General features: G+C 43.2%; 1 protein-coding gene across 3 annotated transcripts in view; it reads right to left on the bottom strand.

Annotated features, from left to right (window-relative positions):
• Window positions 1-20,838, bottom strand: part of ADAMTS20 (ADAM metallopeptidase with thrombospondin type 1 motif 20) — a 156,039-nt gene extending 135,201 nt beyond the window's left edge. For all 3 annotated transcript variants that reach the window (XM_067564179.1, XM_067564180.1, XM_067564181.1), the window contains exons 1-2: window positions 20,205-20,838; window positions 18,790-19,124 (exon numbers count right to left, since the gene is read on the bottom strand). In XM_067564179.1, the coding sequence (XP_067420280.1) occupies window positions 18,790-19,124; window positions 20,205-20,295 (426 nt within the window). In that variant the 5' untranslated portion in view covers window positions 20,296-20,838. The remainder of the gene's footprint in view (window positions 1-18,789; window positions 19,125-20,204) is intronic.
• Window positions 20,839-21,193: the final 355 nt, after the last annotated feature.

Genomic DNA, 21,193 nt, shown 5'->3' with positions numbered 1-21,193 from the left:
CCTCCATATTGCTCAGATCCATAATCTCATTTCATCTTCGTCTTTGATTTGGCCCTTTTTTGATCCACATATCCAGATCACAACTAAATCTTGCTGCTTCTTCCCACACATCTTCAAGATCAACCTTGATGCCTACAACCTTGACACCCTGAACTCCATTCTTGTCTGCTTTACCCACAAACACCTTCTTGCTTTCTCCAATACCACATATCTTATATAGGGAAAAAATTCAACCAAAATCCATAGTCACAATTTTATCCTTCTTTCAATCTCTCCTTAAAACTCTCCTCTGCTGTAATATATACAGAAAACTACCAACTGGTAAAAGGATAGATAGTTGGCAAGTAGTGATTACTGCTACTGATAAGTTAAGAATCATATCCACAATTAGTCTATGATAAAAGAAGAAATTACTCACCTTGTGCAGTAATGATGGTTCTTCGAGGTGTGTGTCCTTCTGGGTGCTCCACTGTAGGTGTGTGTGTTCCCACGCTCCTGATCGGAGAATTTCAATAACAGTCCATCCTGTCCCATGCACGTGCAGTTCCTCACCAGGCATGAGGTTAGCCAGCATGCGTGGGTGAACCCTCCTCGGTTCCTTTCTCTACCGCAGAGTCCACCAGTGGAACTCCAAAGTAGAGGTGAGGAGGGTGGGTTGTGAAGCACCTATAGGGACACACATCTTGAAGAACCATTGTTACTGCACAAGGTGAGTAATTTCATCTTCTTCTTCGAGTAGTGTCCCCATGGGTGCTCCACTGCAGGTGACTCCTGAGCAATACCTGCCACTGGAGGCTGGGACTTTGGAGTTGAGACTGATATGGATGACAGTACTATGGGACCAAATTGGGCGTCTGTAGCCGAATCCCCCAGAATGGCATAGTGTTCTGCAAAGGTGTGCTCAGAAGCCTAGGTTGCTGCTCTGCAGATCTCAGGTATAGGGGTACCCTCGAAGAAGGCAACTGATGAGGAGACTGATCTCATGGAATGCATGTGTACTGAAGATATGGGTGTTACCCCACACAATTGGTACTAGAGTTCAATGCGGTCAGAGACCCACTTGGAAAGCCTCTGAGTCAAGATCATTGCACCTTTCTTTCAATTTATCCAAAACGGAGAGGAAGACCCTTATAGATTTTCTAAGGCCTTTGTCCTGTCCAAATAAAAGGCCAAGGCTCTTCTCATGTCAAACGCATGGAGGATGGGTTCCCTGTTGTCTCCAAGAAGTTTGGGATGAAATGTTGGAAGGTGAATAAGTTGATTCATGTGAAATGCAGAAGTCACCTTAGGGGTGAACTTCAGATGCAGTCAGAGTATGACATTGTCAAGGAAGAACAGAGTAAAAGGGGGATGTGCCATTAAAGCTGCTATCTCCTTAACCTTCTGGCCAAAGTGATGGCGATGAGGAACACGGTCTTCATGGAAAGATGAGTTAATGAGCAAGTGGCCATGGGTTCGAATGGTGGTCTAGTCAGTCCTTTTAGTACTAAATTAAGGTCCCATTGGGGAATGGGAGTCCCTGGATTGTGGGAATAGATTGCTATCTCTTCATAGTTGAGTGGGAAAAGATCGGGTAGCCTTCTACTTGTTGGTGGAAGGTTGTGACTACTGCTAGATGAACCCTCAACAAACTAATAGAGAGGCCCAATTTATTTAACGTTAACAGGTAGTGTAGGACCACTAGCAGGGTGGCTGTATTAGGTGTGATGCCCTTGTGTTGGCACCAGACCTGGAACCTCTTCCATTTATGGAGATAGAATACTACTCATTGTACCTTTCTACTGTTTAATAGCACTTTCTGCACCTCCTCAGAGCAAGATGCCTCTATGAACTGTAACCATGAAGAAGCTACGTTTGAGTCTCAAGATCCGCAGATTGGGATGGAGAGTGCATCCCTCATTCTGTGACAGGAGGCAAGAGGCGACCGTAGAGTCATCAGAGGACATAATGCCAGTTGTGACAGATAAAGTACCATGTCTGTCTGAGACAGGTGTGGGGGGGATCAAAATGATGTTTGCTTTTTCCCTTTTTATCTTCAATAAGACTTCAGTAATAGAGGGAATGGGGGAAAGTCATGAAGAAGGCCCTTGTCCCAAGGAAAGAGGAAAACATCTCCCATGGAGTGTTGTCCGATCCCCACTCTGGAGCAGTATTGTGTACATTTCTTGTTCTGGTAAGTAGCAAACAAGTCTATTACTGGTATCCCCCATTGTTGGAATATTTTGTATACAGTCGCTGACTCTATCTCCCATTCTTAGTCATGCGGGAATTTGAGGCTGAGACTATCAGCCATCGTATTGTGGATTCCCAGATGATAAGCCACTATATCTAGATGTTGTGGCAGATGCACTTTTCTATAACTTTAGTGCCTCTACAGACAGGAAATGAGACCTGGCACCTCCCTGTCAGTTTATGTAATACATGCAGGCCATGTTGTCCGTGATGACCTTTGTATGTGTGTCCTTGATTAGCAGGAGGAAGTGAGCACATTCATTTCTGACTGCTCTGAGCTCGAGCAGGTTGATGTAAAGGCCTGCCTCTGATGGGGACCATTTGCCTGTGTCATACCACTATTGAGCTACACGCCCCATCAGATGGAAGGATGCATCGGTGGTCAGAAGTAGAGATGGAGAAGACTGAGCAAATGGGATTCCCAGACAGATGTTTGCCAGATCCTTCCACCAGTCCAAGGATCATTTGATCTTGGTGGGCATGGATAGAAGTTTGTTTATATTGTCTCTGTTTGGCCTGTAAACCAAACTGAACTATGCTTGGAGATATTTCATGCATAATCTGGCATGAGAAATAAAGGATGTGCCCGCCACCATGTGCCCTAGAAGCTGGAGGCAATGTCTGGCTGAAATTTGTGGGCTGGATTGTACTGTCTCTATCAATGAGGAGAGACTGAGAAATCTGTGATGTGGTATGAGCACTTTTGCCTGAGCAGAGTTGAGGTCAGCTCCTATGAATTCTAGCCTCTGTATTGATCTTAAGGTTGATTTTTGTTCATTGATCTGCAGTCCCAGATTCAGAAACAGGTCTTGGGTGGCCTGGGTGACTCGTTGGGCCTCTGCGAAGGACTGCGCTCTGAGAAGGCAATCATCCAGGTAAGGATAAATCATGATGCCTTCACAGCATAAGAGTCACCACTATCAAAAGGACCTTGGAGAATACCCTGGGGGCCAATGAGAGGCCAAAAGGGACTACCCTTTATTAGTAGTGATCCTGGCCCAGCGTGAATCTGAGGTAATACCTGTGACTCAGTATGATGGAAATGTGGAAGTATGTATCTTGAAGGTCGAGGGCTAAGAATCAATCCCCTTCTTCTAGTGCTGGAATGACTGTTGATAGGGTGACCATCATTAATTTATGCGCTTAGACGTATCTGTTGAGTGCTCTAAGGACCAATATGGGTTTCCAACCTCCCTTATTCTTTGGTGTCAGTAAGTATCAAGATTAGAAACCTTTGCTTCTGAGATATAGAGACAGGTTCTATAGCTCCTGTGATGAGGAGATGGTTTACCTCTGGACATAGTAAACTCTCATGAGAAGGGTCCCTGAAGAGGGACAGGGAAGAGCGTTTGGGAGGGAAAAGGGAAGAGAAGTGGATGGAATATCCATTCTGGATGATTTCCAACACCCACTTGTTGGAGATTATCCATTCCCAGGTGCTGCAGAATGGGGTAAAGCTGTCTCCGAAAGGAGGAGTGGAGTTTTTCAGCATAAGGTAGCAAGGGAAATGTTCTACCAGCACCTCAACCAATCTGTCAAAACTGCTGCTTCGATGTTGAAGACTAAGAAAAAGTTGATTGTGGTCCTGATTTTTTCCACTTAAGGAACTTTGATCTCTTTCTTTCTGGTTCGTATGGTCTCTGTGATGAGTACTGATATGCATATTACGATGACCAGGGCTTGAACTGTGGCTAAGGGCTGTATTTTCTTTTCTAGGCCGGTGTATAGATCCTTAAGGATCGAAGAGTCACATGAGAATCCTTCAATGTGTGAAGGGATGCATCCATTTTTTCAGCAGACAGCTTCATTTCCTCAAAAAGAAGGTCCTCTACAGTGGTTTGGACCTCTTTACGGAAGCTGGACAACTAAAACACGAAGTCCTTCTGATTAACATGAACATGGAGATTGAACACACCACCATGTTTGCCCCATCCAAGTGGATTGTAAAGACGCCTTCACCACCAGCTGGTTCTCATTGATTGTGGTCATAAATTGGTCTTTGTTAGAATCCAGGAGCTGATCAATAAAAAAGCTTAGCTTCATAAAATACGACTCCCAGAATTAGATTAACAAAGCCTGGTAATTTGCTACCCAGCACTGAAGGGTGACTGAAAAGTACACTTTCCTGCCAGACAGGTCCAAACATTTCCCATCTTCATCATACAAGATGGATTTATACTGGTACTGGCAGCCCCTAGAATTAACCACATCCACATTGATGGAATTTGGTGGCCGGTGGGAAAAAAAAAATTGGGTGCTCTTCATTAGTACAAAATACTTTTTGTCCACCCACTTGCATGTTGGCGGGATGGATGCAAGGGTTTGCCATATAACTCTGGCAGAGCCAAGAAGCACCTCATTAACTGGGAGGGCCACTCTGACAGAGGTGGAAGAGTGCAGGATGTCCACCAGTTTGTGGTGAGGCTTAGTCACTTTGTGCAGCTGTATTTGCAAGGCTTCTGCCACCCTCTGAGCTAAGTTTTGGAATGATTTAAAATCGTCCACCATGGATGGTGCAGAGGGCATCACTCACTCATCAGGTGAGGATGATGAAAGATAGAGTTGAGGAGTGTCTTCCATTTCCTCCTCAGCTTCAATTTCTTCCCCCAGTTGCTCAGGAGATTCTGAACTTTTGATGCAGTGGCAGAAAAAGGATGTCTCCTTGTCTGCTGGTAAACCACACTAGGGGCCTGAGAGGCTTGTTGCCTCTAGGCCTGCCAGGGGTCCCAGTACCGCCATGGTGGGTTAGGGGCTGAATTCTGGAACCACAGGTGCCCAAACCATAGAGGTTGAGAGTTGGGCAGGCAGTACACCTGGTGACCTGATGGTTGGTAAGACAAATGGTGGGAATGTCCTCTTGCTCACTGTCCGACTCTAATGACAAGAAAGGCAATGAGCGGCCTGGAGATGCCATTGAGTTCAATGGTCTAGACAAACTCAGTACTGGAGCCCTGGTACTGAGTAGGAGTGAGTCGAGTGCACCTGACACCGATAGGTCCATTGCACACCTGAAATCTACTAGTGCAGACGTGCCAGTGCAGGTGGTTGTCAGTGCCGAAAGATTTGTACTAACAGCGTTAGAGACGTGGACCTAGTCATGTGATCAAATGGTGACACGTACCGGGGTCAGTGCCAGTGCCGCTGACTGCATCAACATAGATCTCCCCCGGGGAAAGCTTTTATGCTTCTCCCATCCCCGCACAACTGGTACTTCCTTGCCCATGCCTATTGGGTCTTTGAGCAGACTGACTTCTCTGTCACCTTGGTGCCAAGCATGCCCTGGGTACCACCTCCAGACGGCTTCAGTGCTGTCGGTACCAAAGATACAGATGGGGCCAGAGATTGTTTCTGGCTCGATCAGGGCTCACTCTGGGGACTCTCACTCAAGACCACTGAGAAAAGGTCTGAGTGGCTCATCTCTTTAGGATCACCTGCCTTCAGCATAGAAGGTTGCGGTGATAGCTAACACCAGGATTCCAGGAGTTGAAGGGCCTATTACATGAGCAGGAGTTTAAGCCTTAACTCTTTGTCCTTCCTGGACCTGGGTTTTAGCTGATGGCATCACTCACACTTTTGTGGATTGTGCTTTCCCTCCAAGCAACGAACACATTGCAAATGTCCATCCATCACCAGGATGGATTCTTTGCAGCAAAGACACTTTTTGAAGCCTGAAGAGCCAGGCATACACTTGTCCAGCCCTCCCCCATACTCCTGCTCCAAGGTTGGTGGTGGGAGGCAGACCCTTTCTTTCTTTCTTTACTTTTTCTCTCTTTTTTTTTTTTTTTGGCATGGCCAACTAAAAATGAACAGGGTGCTAAAAGAAAAAGCTCTTTAAGGGAAGCTAAAATTTGCAAAACTATTAGGAGTTAATCTGTGAATGGATAGCCCTCAGCTCCATCTCTAGCCAGGGACAGTTGAGAAGGAACTGAGGAGGGAATGGCTCCACCCGCTGGCTAGCCTCATGGCAGGCAGAGAGCCACACTTGCGTGGGTCAGGATGCACTACTATTGAAATTCTCTGATCATCACTGCAGAGGCACGCACACACCTACAGTGGAACACCCAGAGGGACACTATTCAAAGTGTCAATGTTTTTTTAACCTACCCCACCTTCAGTCATCTTCCCATTGCTTACATGTTTGTCTAATTCACCTGTTATTTCTTTTCATTTACACTTTGGAACAGGGACTGTCATTATAATGGGACCTGAACCTGGTTGAGGCCTATAAGCTCTACTATAATATAAATATTAAATTATAATAATATTTGGAACAGATTTGTAATGTTCCCTGCTCAGGGAACTTTTTAAGATATAATATCTCACAAACCATCAAGGCCAGAATACTTGCAATATATCACTGGGAAGCTAGAAATTTCTACTTTGTTATATTTGCTCTAAATATGAGAGCATTTCATCATATCATTCCTGTCAACAAATTGCCTCTGTTCCCCATTTAATTTCTGACCTTATTTAGTCACTATTATCTTAGAAACTGCAACAGCTAGTACAAATGATGTACAGTATCTGAAAGGTTGGAATCTGAACTCTAACTGCAAGAGAACATGGGACTATGGACTGCTACATTAAGTGTGAATGGGGAAGCACACCAGGTATCAGGATAATCAATATATTTATTACCAAATGTTAATTATGTAACTAATAAAATTCTCTATAGTTACACAAAACCAAGAAATTTCATATTTGTGTAGCCAAATGTGTGGTACATCTGAGTTTCATGCAACTTTTGAGTACATAAAATAATTCCTTTTTCTACATTTGAAAGGTGCTTCAATGGCCAAGATAAAATAAATGAAAAGAATACTGGATGTTATCTGTTATTTTTCCCTCTGACATATTTTCTCCATTTAATTGGACTGTTGTATTTCCCATTAAATCTGGAAAAGGAACCATCTGTGACGAAAGCAACAGTATGGACTGGCATTGCCTCTAAACTTTGCTGGGAGAGTAAGGTGCAGTATAAAAGTCTTGGGAAATTATTATAGCTAATATTCAACAATATAGCAACCATACTGAAAAATGTATTTTAGTAAATTATGTGACAATCATGAGTTAAGACCCTGTACTTTGTAACATGCCAGAGCTTGTGGTTGGAGGAGAAAGGAAGACGTTGCTTTAAAAAAATGAGAATTATGTTAGTTGTAGGTAATTTGGAAAAGACAGTAATTGTGACCCCTATTTCATATGAAGAAGCAAACACCAATACTTCTCTAGATGTCATGTCAAAAGGATCACTCAAGAAACAGGAGGGATATGAACAGAAGATCACCTCTATGAGCCCAGAGGCATCCCAAGGTAAGAATTTCACCAATGAGATAATTCACATAATAGAACCTCCACAGAGTCCGGTTAAACAAACCTCAATATCATGCATGAGAATCACAAAAGAGCAAAGACAAAAATAAAAACACTGCTTCTACTTTAACAAGAATCTGCATTTACCGTTTAACACCCAAGCAGATACCAGAATATCCAAACTTCAATGAAAGAAATTCAGTGTGCTGTTAAGACAATTAAGTCAAAATCCGAGCTTTAGGCAACAGAGAAGCAAGGTGCACATAGTGTCATGTCAATGGGTGGAAGTTAATCTCTCAAACACATGTGTTAGGCTATGTCTACACTACATGCAGGCGTTTGATTCACAGCTCACATACTCACACTAGCTTGGTGAGAGCTATGTGTAAGGCAAATATAAATTGTAGTGTAGTTGTGGTTGCATGGGCGGTGGCAGCACGGTTTAGCCATGCAGAGTACCAATCCACCCAAACCCTGCTAGTATGTATTTGGCATGGCTAAACTGTGCCTCTGCCCATGCTACCGCAGCTACACTATTTGTATTAGTGCTAGCTCTCATCAAACTAGCGCAAGTATGTATCTATAAGCTAGGAATCACACACCTAGCTCATAGTGTAGAAGTAACCTAAGAAAGCTTGACAAGAGAGTCACTGGAAGTGGAACAAAGTCTCGGATTTGAAGCCACCAGCACAGCTCAAATCTCTTACTAAGACTCAAGTCTAAGTTTGATTAGTTGCAAATGATGACATCATTTAGATTGTAAGAGTCTTATACTTGTCAGTCCATTTATAGAGAATTTGATCATAGGCTTTAACACTGTAGCCAATCTTGCAATCCTTTATTTGTAGAAGTAATCCTTACTCAGGTGAGTAGTTCCGTTGAGCCTAGTGTAACTACTCATATGAGCAATTGACCAACACTCTATCAATGATTGCCTCCAACCCCATTACATACCATGGGGTCAAATTCTCCCCTTATTTACACAAGCTTAAATCCCACTGAGTTCACTGGGAGTTGCACATGCATGAAATGGACAAAATCCTTTTGAAATGAGTAAACAATATATAAACAGAACAGCAAATTTCGAGGACCTTATAAGTTGGTGTATCAAGAGACAAAGAATAAACAATATAATCAAATAAATTAACACTTTGCAATACAATGTTTAAACTAAGTTTGAGTTAACTCAATGTATATTAAGTTTTAAGCTAATTGATGAAGTGGTGCTCGACATGCTAATTTTTAACATGCAGATCTTACCATACAGATATAAAGCCAAAGACTATCAACAAAGGGGTGCTAGTTACACAAAGGAGCTATTTACACTTCAAATACAGCCGAGTCAGACAACCCTACTTACAACACCATTGCAATTAGTAATGTAGATGATAACCATGTTGCATAACCATGCTAAAGCTTGGGACTTGGAACAGTTAACATAACCATTAACATGTCTGAAGTTTTAAAGCTAAAGTTCCATCTATAGTTAAATAGCAACCACATTGTAACTAGGCTGGAAGACAGGAGTACTGTAATCAGGTTTTGTTATTTGGTTGCTTTTGCAACACAGATGGGCTCAAAGATATACCAACTATACTGAGACAGACTGACCCTGCAGACGTTTTGCTGAATCATGTCATGCAAATTTGCAGAGAAAAGGACAGGATAGGCCTCTGAGGAAGCTGTCAGCTTGGAAGCTAAGATGAAAGGTTTTATTAGTACATAAGGTTTTCATATAACGTAACTCAGTGATTTTCAACCTTTTTACATTTGCAGGCCCCTCAATAATTTCAAATAGAGATGTTGACCTCTTTGGAAGTCTTAGACATAGTCTGCAGACCCCCAGGGATCTGTGGACCACACGTTGAAAACCACTGGCTTAACTCATAATTTGTATTTAAATGCAGAGCCCAACTACCAACTTTCACAATAGTGTTAATCTAGTTATTTTTAATATTCTGCATGGACTTTTCTTTTATTATTTTTTCTTTATTTTCAATTCCATGCCAAATGAAGTTTGATCTATTTAAGCTATCTGGAATGGTGATAGATAATTGTTTGTTTGGAAACAAGCACTGTTAGATTCAAGATAAACAAAACTCTTAAGGAAGGCTGAAACAGGAGAGAAAATAACTACTGGAGCAATCTGAAAAGTGAGGAAACCAGGGGTCTCTTCCACAAATGATTCTGCAAGGAAGTTGGGATAGGCCAGCATGGACGCAGGGAGAGCTTAAAGACCTAAGGAGTGCTAGGCATGGTTAAAGCCCCCAGATAGCACTTTGGTGAGTACACACATATAATCAGCTTTCTTTCCCCAAACTTTCCAAAGTACCGTATGGGATGCAACTGCCCAACCCAAACCAGAGCAAGAAGTTAACAAAGTAGTAGGCCGGACTAGCTCTTTTGCTGTTCAGTAACATTTACAAATAAACATAGTAGGGAGATCAATTTCCAGTCTTAGTTCAGATGCACTTGTGTGTCAAAGTATAACAGGATATACACCCGTGCGATTATTTTTCCTCTTTATTCCTACTGAAATAGAAAAGGCCAGTTCTTTCCCCAAAGTTCAGCCCTTTTAGGTCACCTGAGCAGAGCAAAGGTTCTGGAATCTGGCTGGAGCTACCCATCAGTGAATTTTCCCAGTGGAAGGAAACCTCAGCTGATGTAAAGCCAGCAGAGCTGGCATCTACACCAACCATTCCCTCCATTCCAACAAAGGGGGCATGACTGGGCTGTGATTCAGAGCAGCCCCTAAGCTGCACTGACCTATACTAAGGCCAAGGCAGCTGAGCATGATTGCTAGGGAGATCTAGCCAGCTCTGTTGCCAACCCTGCACCAAATGGATCTCAGCACAGAAAGGAACTCAGTCCCATGTGTTTTATTGATATACCTTTAGTACCAGACAGAACAGAATGTTAGAATGAAATGGTTCCATGGCAGTAGGGAGTTGCAGTTAGAGATCTGGAGAGGGCACATTGACAGCAGCAACAGGATTCCCATGAGGAGGAGGAAAAGCAGGGATGATTTTTTTTTTAAAACCTGTAAATGGTAATTTGCCAGAGTACTGGTCAGGCTCTAACTAACCAAATTCTGCCTAGCAGCCTTTCAGTAGGTTTACTTCCTCAGAACAGAAGCTAAAAGCACACATAACTACTCTGTAATGACTAGTGAAACTGCATGTGAGGAAACACACAGCAGTGTTGCAGATAAGGAAGTACTGTCTCTTCCAAACCAGGAGGTGGTACTGCATCATGTGGAATGAGCCGTAAACCCAAAAGAACTTTATAGGAACCACTGATACACACTCGGATCTATTTGAACAATGTTTTTGTTGAACTTTGAGGCATGCTTAAAAGCCTATCAATTTGCACAAGTGTCCAGGGAGAGCAGAGGTGTGTGGAGTTTGGGGAAAACTGAATTGGGGCTGTGTTTTCTGCTGACTGGCTGATGAGGTTTGCTGCTCTTCTGCTCTTGTTTGTGTTATGAACTGTTTATATAATGATTTGTTAATGCACTCACAGCCTGGCATAGGTATCCAAATAAAAATAAATACATGACATGTAAGTGTCATGACGCAACAAGATATATGTGTAAATCCATCTGTGTACTCTCAGAGGGGTCACATACAGAGGTGAAAGCTCAACAATACATAGTCAAGATTGTGGCTGCATGAAACCGGAGAATAGACGTGACAGTAGAATCCATAGGATCGCTGCAGAGACTATGTCCATGCTGGTCCTAGAAAGTTTGAAAAGTAACATTTCCCTCAATCAGAAAAGAGAATTTTCAAAACTATTTGCAACTATGGGATCTACTTTAGGGTAAAGAGTCCACAACTTTACTTTCTAAAATGTTAGTTCATATCCATGAGGGTGAAACAAGAATCAGGTGCAAACCACCTATTATCAAGTACCATTTTGTACTAGGAATTCATTGTACTAAGAGTTTAGGGATATTTTGGTTTAAGAGAGGTATTTTTTCCATCAAAATATACCTAATCTGGTCAGCAGTCCTCTTCAAACAAACCAGGTTCAGATAAATCCATATTATGTAAAGCACTTGGGACTCATGAGATGTGTCTTAAAGAACTGGGATAACAGAAGCCTAGCTTCTCTGAATTGAGTAATTTGAAGTGTGACCTATGTTATTTAAGAAGAGATAGGCCAGGAGTGGGCACTATTTTAGCTTTGACTAACAGGACTGAGGTGGCTTTAACAATAAGTCTTTTTCTTGTTAGCGACAGAGCAAGATAAGTCAGCTGCATTCTAGGCACCAAAGGCTTAAACTATCAAAGATAAGTTTCTGGGAATAAAAAAAAAGGAGAGAGTCACACCTCTAAGGGTATGTCTCACTTTAGGGTCCCAGGTTCATATGAGTTTTTGGCTCTTAAACTGTTGATGATTGCTCTTCCTTGGTTGCAGTTGAGGCAGATGTGTTTGATCACTCAGAAGCCATCATACACAATGATTGAGAGTTTTGACAGGAGAGGCAGAGAGATCTTGTTAGACATGCTTACACAATATGGCCATAAGAAGCACTTAATAATTTCCTTCTTATTCTTCTTTCCACATTTAAAATGTCCCCTCTAGGTAGAATGGCTGACTAAGTTTAAGAAAACACAAGCCTAACAAAAGATTGTAAAGTAAAACTGAGAGCTAAACATTTGTGCTGTTCATTCTATAACAGGCAAACTGAGACTGAGGATCCTTGAGACAATGTGTGTTGTCAATTATATATCTTTTAGTTACAAATGCCTATTCAAGTGTGACATATACATAACTCATTTAGTTAGAGATTAGCCTTGTCTACAAGAATGGATAGTGAGGGAAAGTTAACAGGAAGCAGGCCAAAAGTATATGAGAAGTACAGTGTCAGTGAAAAGAAATCAAGCAGAAGAATGAAAAAGAGAGCAAAAAAAAACCAAAAAAAAAAAAAAAACCATGAGAATCAGGGAGAAAGAAGCAGAGGAAGAAAAATCAACTGAAAAATTCAAGTGAAAAAATAAAATATACAACTCCCAGTTCTCTTTCATTGAACTGAATGTCTGGAGAGCTTGAACAGATTCCTGTCCTGTCTTTTTTGCTTAAATATAAACATAACACAAGTTTTACCCAGTGAGTAACTTCTTGTCTCTTTATGCCAATTTGTGTTGGTAAGGGGTGACAATACTAGTATTACTGAAGTACTTCAGTGACATATTATGGAGATTTGAGTTTCCAGACAGCCTCATCTACTAGAATAGAGGATTCCTAATGAACCCAGAATGTTTAAGTGTATGTCAGCAGCGATTAAATTTCATTTGTCCAAAAAGTGATTGTGTTTGTCAATGGCGGACAGTAATTTTTTTTCCTAGCTTGTGCTAGTCTGTGAATTAAAAAAGAAATAGCTATAAAAATTAACACTCTCTCAAACAGCAGGATGAGATGCCTTTGTTCTGGATGCATTTTCATTTCAGTTTTCTTTTTTCTCTTTTCCCCATCTGATCTAATACTGATGCACATGTAGGTTATATGCTTAACTGAGTTTCTGCAAACTGATTTCTTCTTCAGAGTTAGGAAGTAACTATTTTCAACAGCCTGTCAGTTAAAATTAAATGTTACCTAAATTATAATTTAGCAGCCAGTGACAAGCACTGTAAAAGTTTTCTTTGAAACCCCAATTTATTCTAACCCATTAGGATTGTTGTACTTTAACTACATTAAATTGGAAAAAAACAAATGCCAGTGGACTGTTATCTGTATAATGTAATTCCAGATGAGTCTAACCACTGGCATACATTAGTACCAATTTCTGGCCACCACCAAATTCTTTAACCAAGTCTAATTAAAAACAACACATCAGTAAAACAAATTCCAGAACTGTTTACTTTTCTTGAAAAGAAACTACTGCACTCGTACTTAATGGCAGATACAATTGTTTTCAGAATCCCCCAAAGGTGATCCACTGACCTCTATTAAAACAAAACAAACAAAACCTCTTGCACAGAGGAAGTTCTGGAAATCAACACTTAGGCCCAAATTCTCCCCACTCTCCTGAAACCAGAGTAGCCAGGCTTAGTGTGGAGAAGAGGGGTGTTACAAAGGGCTGAAAAAAATTCCCTACTTAGGCCACAGAGGTGACAATTAAATTACTCTGAAAACTATTACACTCCTGAAACTGACAGTCCTACCCTACCAGTCCTGCTTCTCTGTGCTGCAAGGGGCCAATGGCCAGTGGATTCATTTAACTGAAGATCTAATGGCCTCCCTTCACCCTGAAGCTCTGCTGGACAGAGACCATTGGAACCCTTGTCAAGCTGGGACCTGTACCACATACGAGGACTACACATGCCAAAAGGCTCCACATTCCCTTCCCACACCCTCATAGCAGAACCACGCTAGATGCACTGGACCTGGAGTCCTATGCAGCAATGGAAGAAGGGGATAGCATTTGCAAAAAGTTGGCCAACCCATCTTTCCAGCTGCGGAAAGCAGGGTTTAGATCTCTCCAGAGTCCATCAACACTTCCCTGTGGCTCTCAGGAACAGCACAATACTCCTTGAGGGGCTGAGCCTACTGTTTCTGCAGCATTAAATAGTTTAATTTTTTTTAATTGTACACTTTTTTTCTTCAGGTAGGCACTACCTTGAACTGAAGACTGACTCCAGTCATTATTAAATAACTGTGTCACCTACCATATTGAAATATTCTGTTCAATAGTATTTCCCTGTATTTCTCAATCCATTTGTAAAATTAAATCAATGTTTTACCGCTTTTGTTTTTCCTGTCTGGAAAATGTTTGAGAGGCCACTTTGGTCCACATGCAGCCAGTGACATCCACAGGAGACCTTGTTTCCCACTCTTGTAGGAAGCTAAAATTGACCAATGCAGTAAAAGTAAAAACAAAACCAAAGAAAAAGAACTTATGAAAATAAAGTGAAATAAAGTTTGTAATTTTAGAAATCACTCAAAAGATGTAAACAGTCTGCTTGCAAGTGATCAGAAGTCTGGGAGCCCACTTAACCTGCTGCCTTTGACCGCATCTCCAACTTTCCCAATTATAGACTCCCTCCCTGCAATTACTACAGGCTCCCTAATAACCTCTTAACTGCCCCCTGCCATTTGCATTCCTAAACTTAGTGCAAGCTCTGCCATGTAACACATCAAAAGTGCATACAATTTGTCAACAGCCTTTAAGCAATGTTCCCTGGGTACTGTGCAGCCAGACATGCTTTTGGGAGGGGGCTTACACTGAGGTCAGAGAGAGAAGCAGAAGCTTGAGAGGGTGACTGGAGTCAAGGATGCAAATAGGAAGGGGACAGGAACTTGGAAGGCAGTAGTGAAGGTTGTGGATGAAGTCAGGGAAGTAGAGGAAGGTGCATAAGTGATTAAGTGGGTACTGAGTACCAGGTTTACCAAATAAACGTCTGATCACTGTCAGGCACATTGTATAGATCTTCAGAGCAATTCTTAAAATATTATTTTTAATTTTCCTGTAGCATTTTTAAGTCCTGTCTTTCCCCCTTAACTTTTACAGCATTGGTCCAAAACAGTTCCCCTGAAAGATGTGAAACTGGAGAACATAATTGTTATCACATGGATCAAAGCAGCCTCTGAAATTTCACTCACTTCTGATTTCTTGGGAATTAAAACAAGGAAAATTCTCCCCTGCCCTTCACTTAGACATGCTAGGCTCAAGTCACTGGGTTTAACATGGGAGAAAATGAGTCCCCCTAAGAAAGGGGATTTGCCCCAGTATAATTACAATAAAGGGTTGCAAAATAACTAAGGGCTAGATTCTATTATCCTTACTCATAGTACTACTTTCTCCACGATTAGTCCCATTTAAATGAATAAAACTATACATGACACAGATTGTATATTCAACAACCAACACAAATAAACTAAAGAATTGAGGAAAAATATTCTTCTTTCAGTTCCAATAAGCCTACATATTACGTTAGGTACAATAGGTACACATTTTCCAGATAGTTGTGACTTTCAGGTTGGTAATGTCCCTTCAAGTAGTGAAAAGCTGCTTCACAGGGAATGGGAGTTCCTAGACAATGAAAGCTGTGAAAGGAGAAAGTTTCAAAACTTCTAAGATCTATTTGCTGTAGTTTATTATACTAACCTAATCTGAGCACCTTTCCATAGAACATTAAGCAACCTGATGAACATCTGACACATGTGGCTCATTTTCTTTCCCATCCTCTCCACAGACGGACAATTGTGTGTGCAGTACAGGGTTTTGTTTTGGTAGGGTTTTGTTTTGGGGCTGAGTTGTTATTTTTTTTTTTTTTTAACTATGTAAATCAGTATTTATTAGGGATGCTTCAAAAGCAAGATTGGGTATGCACATTAATGTAATCTCTGGTCTGGACTGTTTATTTTTTCAGTCCAAGTAGCCAACATCTAAGGGCTAGACTGAGTCTGCAGGCTCAGATCTGAGGATAGGGAAGCACACGGTTGCACCATCTCAAAAGGAGCACTTAGAAGGAATTGTGCAAATACATCGCTCTGAAGTACAATTCCTTTGGGGATCCTCCCCTTTTAACACTGCTATGCTAACACAGCTTTTTGTAAATTGCTGCATAATCCCCCCACTCACATCCAGCTAACTACATCCTCCTCGCTCAAGTGCTCATAGGGAAATGTATAAGGTATGCAGCACTTGTTCTTCCCCAATGCCCAGACCTAAAAGCCTTACTCCTTTTACTTCCCTGCATGGCTGTACAGGACCAGGCCTGTACACAAACTAATCTTAAATTAACATGGGAACAATTACACAATCATATTTTTAAAGGGAAATATTATTTTACAACATTGTGCTTGGATGGCAGGTCTAACGAACATAATAGCTATCACTCTATGGCCTAGTCTACAATTGGAAATTAGGTTGGTATAAGTACATCGCTCAGAGGTGTAAATAAATCCATACCCCTGAGCACCTCAGTTAAATCACCTATTGGGGAGGTGGAGTACCTATGCCAAAAGGAGAATCCCTCCCATCAGCATAGGTAGTGTTTTTCCTGAAGAGTAGCACACCATTGCAGTGTTTTAAGTGTAGGCAAGCCCTATATCTTACTCCTTTACCACATCTACAATATGTTAAAAAAATAAAACAAAAACAAAAACACTTAACTAAGACAAAAATATACTATGTGTCAATACCTACTTCTTGATATTACCTAGTTTTGAGATACAATTTTCTCATAAGTTTAGAATGTTTGATCTATAAAATACCAACGTTATACAGGATAACTTAAATAACTGCTTTATAATGTTGTCCTCGTTTTTAAAATAAAGCAGTATTATCACCCTGAAAAAACACAAGTAATTGATAAAAGTGGCAAAAGGAGAAGCTCATGTACATCTTCAAACAGTGCTGGGTTGTTCATGTTTTTTAAGTAAAAAGGAAAGTCCAGTTCTCATATTTTGTAGCCAAGGTTGGCAGTCAGAATAGCAAATACAGTAAAACCAATGTACTTAGCTTGATGACTCTCACTAGCTCAGTATATAAATGGCCTAATCTTGTTTTCTCTGAAATCAATAGGAGGTTTTCAATGGAAGCATGATCAGACTAACGTGAGTCAATGCTGAAGATTTGGATGATTGTGGCACAGGGAACATTGGGAGCTTCTCTTCTCCCCCTTCTCTTCCTACATTTGTGGAAGCATATGTAGCATTTGTGGAAGCAGGGGAAGGAATAGTACAGGCACCAGTCTCTCCCGAGCTATCTCAGGAACCCACCTCACTATTCCTTACTTCTTACCCTTCTGTACATAATATATAATGTTTAATGCTGACTTACATAGAATCATAGAAGATTAGAGTTGGAAGGGACCTCAGGAGGTCATTTAGTCCAGCCCTCTCCTCAAAGCAGGACTAATCTCAACTAAATCATCCCAACCAGGGCTTTGTCAAGCTGCAGCTTAAAAACCTCTAGAGATGGAGATTCCACCACCTCCCTAGGTAACCCATTCCAGTGCTTCACCGCCTTCCTAGTGAATTTTTTTTCCTAATATTCAACCTAGACCTCCCCTACGGCAACTTGAGACCATTGCTTCTTGTTCTGTCATCTACTACCATTGAGAACAGCCTAGCTCCATCCTCCCTGGGACCCCCTTTCAGGTAGTTAAAGGCTGCTATCAAATCCCCCCTCATTCTTCTCTTTTGCAGACTAAACAAGCCCAGTTCCCTGAGCCTCTCCTCATAAGTCTTGTGCTCCAGCCCCCTAATAATTTTTGTTCCCCTTCGCTGAACTCTCTCCAACTTGTCCACATCCTTTTTGTAGTGGAGGGCCCAAAACCAGACACAACACTCTAAATGCGGCCTCACCAATGTCATATAGAGGGGAATAATCACTTCCCGGGATCTGCTGGCAATGCTCCTACTAATGCAGCCCAATATGCCGTTAGCCTTCTTGGCAACCAGGGTACATTGCTGACTCATATCCAGCTTCTTATCCACTGTAACCCCAGGTCCTTTTCTGTAGAATTGCTGCCTAGCCTGTCGGTCCCCAGTCTGTAGCTGTGCATGGGATTCTTCCTTCCTAAGTGCAGGACTCGGCACTTATCCTTGTTAAACCTCATCAGATTTCTTATTGCCCAATCCTCCAATTTGTCTAGGTCACTCTGTATCCTATCCCTACCTTCCAGGGTATCTAACACTCCCTCTAGCTTAGTGTCATCTGCAAACTTGCTGAGGGTGCAATCTACCCCAGCCTTTAGATCATTAATGAAGATGCTGAACAAAACCGACCCCAGCACCGACCCATGGGGTACTCCGCTTGTTACCAGCTGCCAACTAGATATCGAGCCATTGATCACTACCCGTTGAGCCTGATTATCTAGCCAGCTCTCTATCCATTTTATAGTCCATTCATCCAACCCATACTTCAACTTGCTGATAAGAATACTGTGGGAGACTATCAAAAGCTTCACCATCATCACTTAATCAAAACAAAGGTTTATTGTGTTGCTGAAGCACAGTTTTTTTCTGTGTTAAAATGCCATACCAAACAATCCTTTTATATGCCTGTAGTAAATCTTATGAAAATGGTATGTGTATATCCCGCCAAAACTAAATCATCATGACAGCACGACTGTCAAACCCAACACCTACTCCTTGCATGACCAGCCACCTCAAACAGTGCTTGAGAATTTCAGACTTAGCTCTGCTGCAAAGGAGCCCTGCCTTTCTCTCTCAGGCAGGGAAAGACATGGATGAAGGAGAATGGGAAGCAATAACCAACATGCTTACCAGGCCACCACAGAGGCTGAAGACTGCAGAATGTGCCTCCTGTGCATTGACATGTCCCCGGTAGAAACAGTGGCGCAAGTCAGAGGAGGGCTGCTCCTGTGGGGCCCCCACATGCATCACTTTATAATGAGCAGCAATGAAGCCTGAATCTATGCTCAAATTCAGTTGGAAGAGCTGCCCATAAGCACTGAGCTGGTAATGGGTCCTGAAAGCAGCAGGCTCCAAGCTCCTTTTCCTCCTCCTGAAGTGGTGTGTGTGAGGGAAAACTTCTCCAAATTCATTCACTCGGGTAGGTGTGACTATCTCGTAGGAAGAGAGTCGTTTCACTAAGGTGTCTGCAACAGAAAGAAAGAGGCCCATCCTTATCAAACAGTGTGGAAATGAGCCATACTTTTATCCAACATTTGCCTATAGGGTCATCTACCTTGAAGAGGAGACATGGGTCAGGAAGGAGCCTTTGGGTCTCCAAAGGAATTCCTTCAGTGTCTCCTCTCCAGGAGACATCCACCATCAGCGCATACACACTCCAAACACTCAGACATACTGTAAGTACCAGTGCCCGCCTCCTCCTACCCATCCCCAAATGTCCACACATAATGTATGTGCCACCAACATGTTTAGCAGGCCACCGCAGAGGCTGAAGACTGCCCTACATGCTTCCTTTGCATTGACATGCCCCCAGTAGAAGCCGTGGTGCAAGACAGAGCCAGGGTGACCAGAAAGTAAGTGTGAAAAGTCAGGACAGGGTGTGTGTGGGCGGAGGGGGGGAAGGGGAAGGTGCATATGTAAGGCAAAGCCCCAAATTTTAGGACTGTCCCTATAAAATTGGGACATGTGGTCACCTAGTATGTGTGGGGGCCGGGGGTATGTACCACACACAGCCTGCCCTCCCTCCCCTCGCGCTCCCTGTCACACAGTCCCTATGCACCCACACCACCCATGTATGCGCCACAGCCTCCCCACCCATGCACCCCACTTACGAGTACACACTCACATAAGGCACTAGTACACAGTCTCTCCCACTCCCTTTTGCACCTCACACACTCAGGCACACACAACCCCCCCCCCCACACACACACACACACTTGATTCCAGTTACACACAGCGCACAAACACGCACACAAGCAACAGGACCCTGGCACATGCTGACCCCTCCCCCAAACATGCACTCCACTTCCAAACCGAGGGTGAAATCCTGGCCGCCCTGCTCCTGACATCAGCGGCACAGCCCCAGAGCCAGCGCTGCCCTCCGCGTGGGCTGGGCACGCCACACGCGAGCGAGGAGGTTCCGCGCGTGTGTGCCCGGCTGCGCCTCCATCCCCTGCCCCGCGCGCGCTAATTCCTCGAAAGCGGCGCGCGGTGTCATCTCCAGCTGCCGGTGCCGAGCCCAGCCTCCTTTGTTGCTGCCCGCTCACCTTGTGTGGGGTGAAATCGGACCTGCCAGGACTTGGTGATGAGAAGGGAGAGCGGGCACAGCAGCCCCGCTAGCCACTTCGCAACCCGCATGGCTTGCTCCGGGGGCGCCCCGCCGCGGAGCCCCCCACCGCTGCTCCAGCAGCAGCGCCCGCTTCAGCAGCCGCCACCCGGCTGGGCCGACCCCGCACTGCTCGGCTCTTTCATGTTCCTCGCGCCCCTGCGCTGTCTCCTCCCTTCCCCGCTACTCCTTCATGAAGCTGCCCACCCCGCAGCCGCTTCCACGCTTCCCCGGCCCGAACTCTGGCATTCACTCTCAGCTCTCGCTCTGCGCCGGGGTGGGCGAGGGCGGCTCTTGTCTTCTTCTTCTCCTCCTCCCCCTCCTCCCGTAGCCTGTGGGGAAGCGAGGAGCAGCATGCCAGCTTCACTCACTCCGTGGCCATCCCAGGACCTCCGATCAAAGAGACTGCCCGCCCCCTTGGGGCAGGGACCTGGCCAATGAGTTGAGCTGTCTCACACACACACAATCAGGCACCACAAAATGTAAAGGAAACACTAGCAATACTAATAATCACTCCCAACTACATAAACCTACAGATCAGAGTGAATCTCAAAGCGTATTCATGTCCTGGCCAGCCAAACACACGCTCCCCAGCCAAAACATTCTGTGACTCTGAAGGTAAGGTAGGAAATGTGTCAATAAGAAATATACTTTAGAGTCCATTGTACTGGTCTGCAAAGCACAAATGCTTGAAAAGCCTGGAAGTTCAACGTTTATGCTTCAAAGGGGGGAGGGGGGAAGAGATCTTCATTAAGCATGGAAATACACTGTGATGGCCACTTTAAAACCTTAATTCTGCCCACATGCCCCTCCAGCCTTCTTCAACCCATTGCACATTATGTGTAAAATGGAGCCATTTTGATTAAGGACTTTGTTTGAGGAGATCCTGATAAGGATTTCAAGAAGTTTGTAGCCTGTGGTCATAAACAT

Source organism: Emydura macquarii, unplaced genomic scaffold, assembly GCF_026122565.2.
Source record: "Emydura macquarii macquarii isolate MOO-44397 ecotype Brisbane River unplaced genomic scaffold, CSIRO-AGI_Emac_v2 contig_2636, whole genome shotgun sequence".
NCBI lineage: Eukaryota > Metazoa > Chordata > Testudines > Chelidae > Emydura > Emydura macquarii.
Note: the sequence above shows the minus strand (reverse complement) of the source record. Positions and strands in the feature narration are given on the sequence as shown.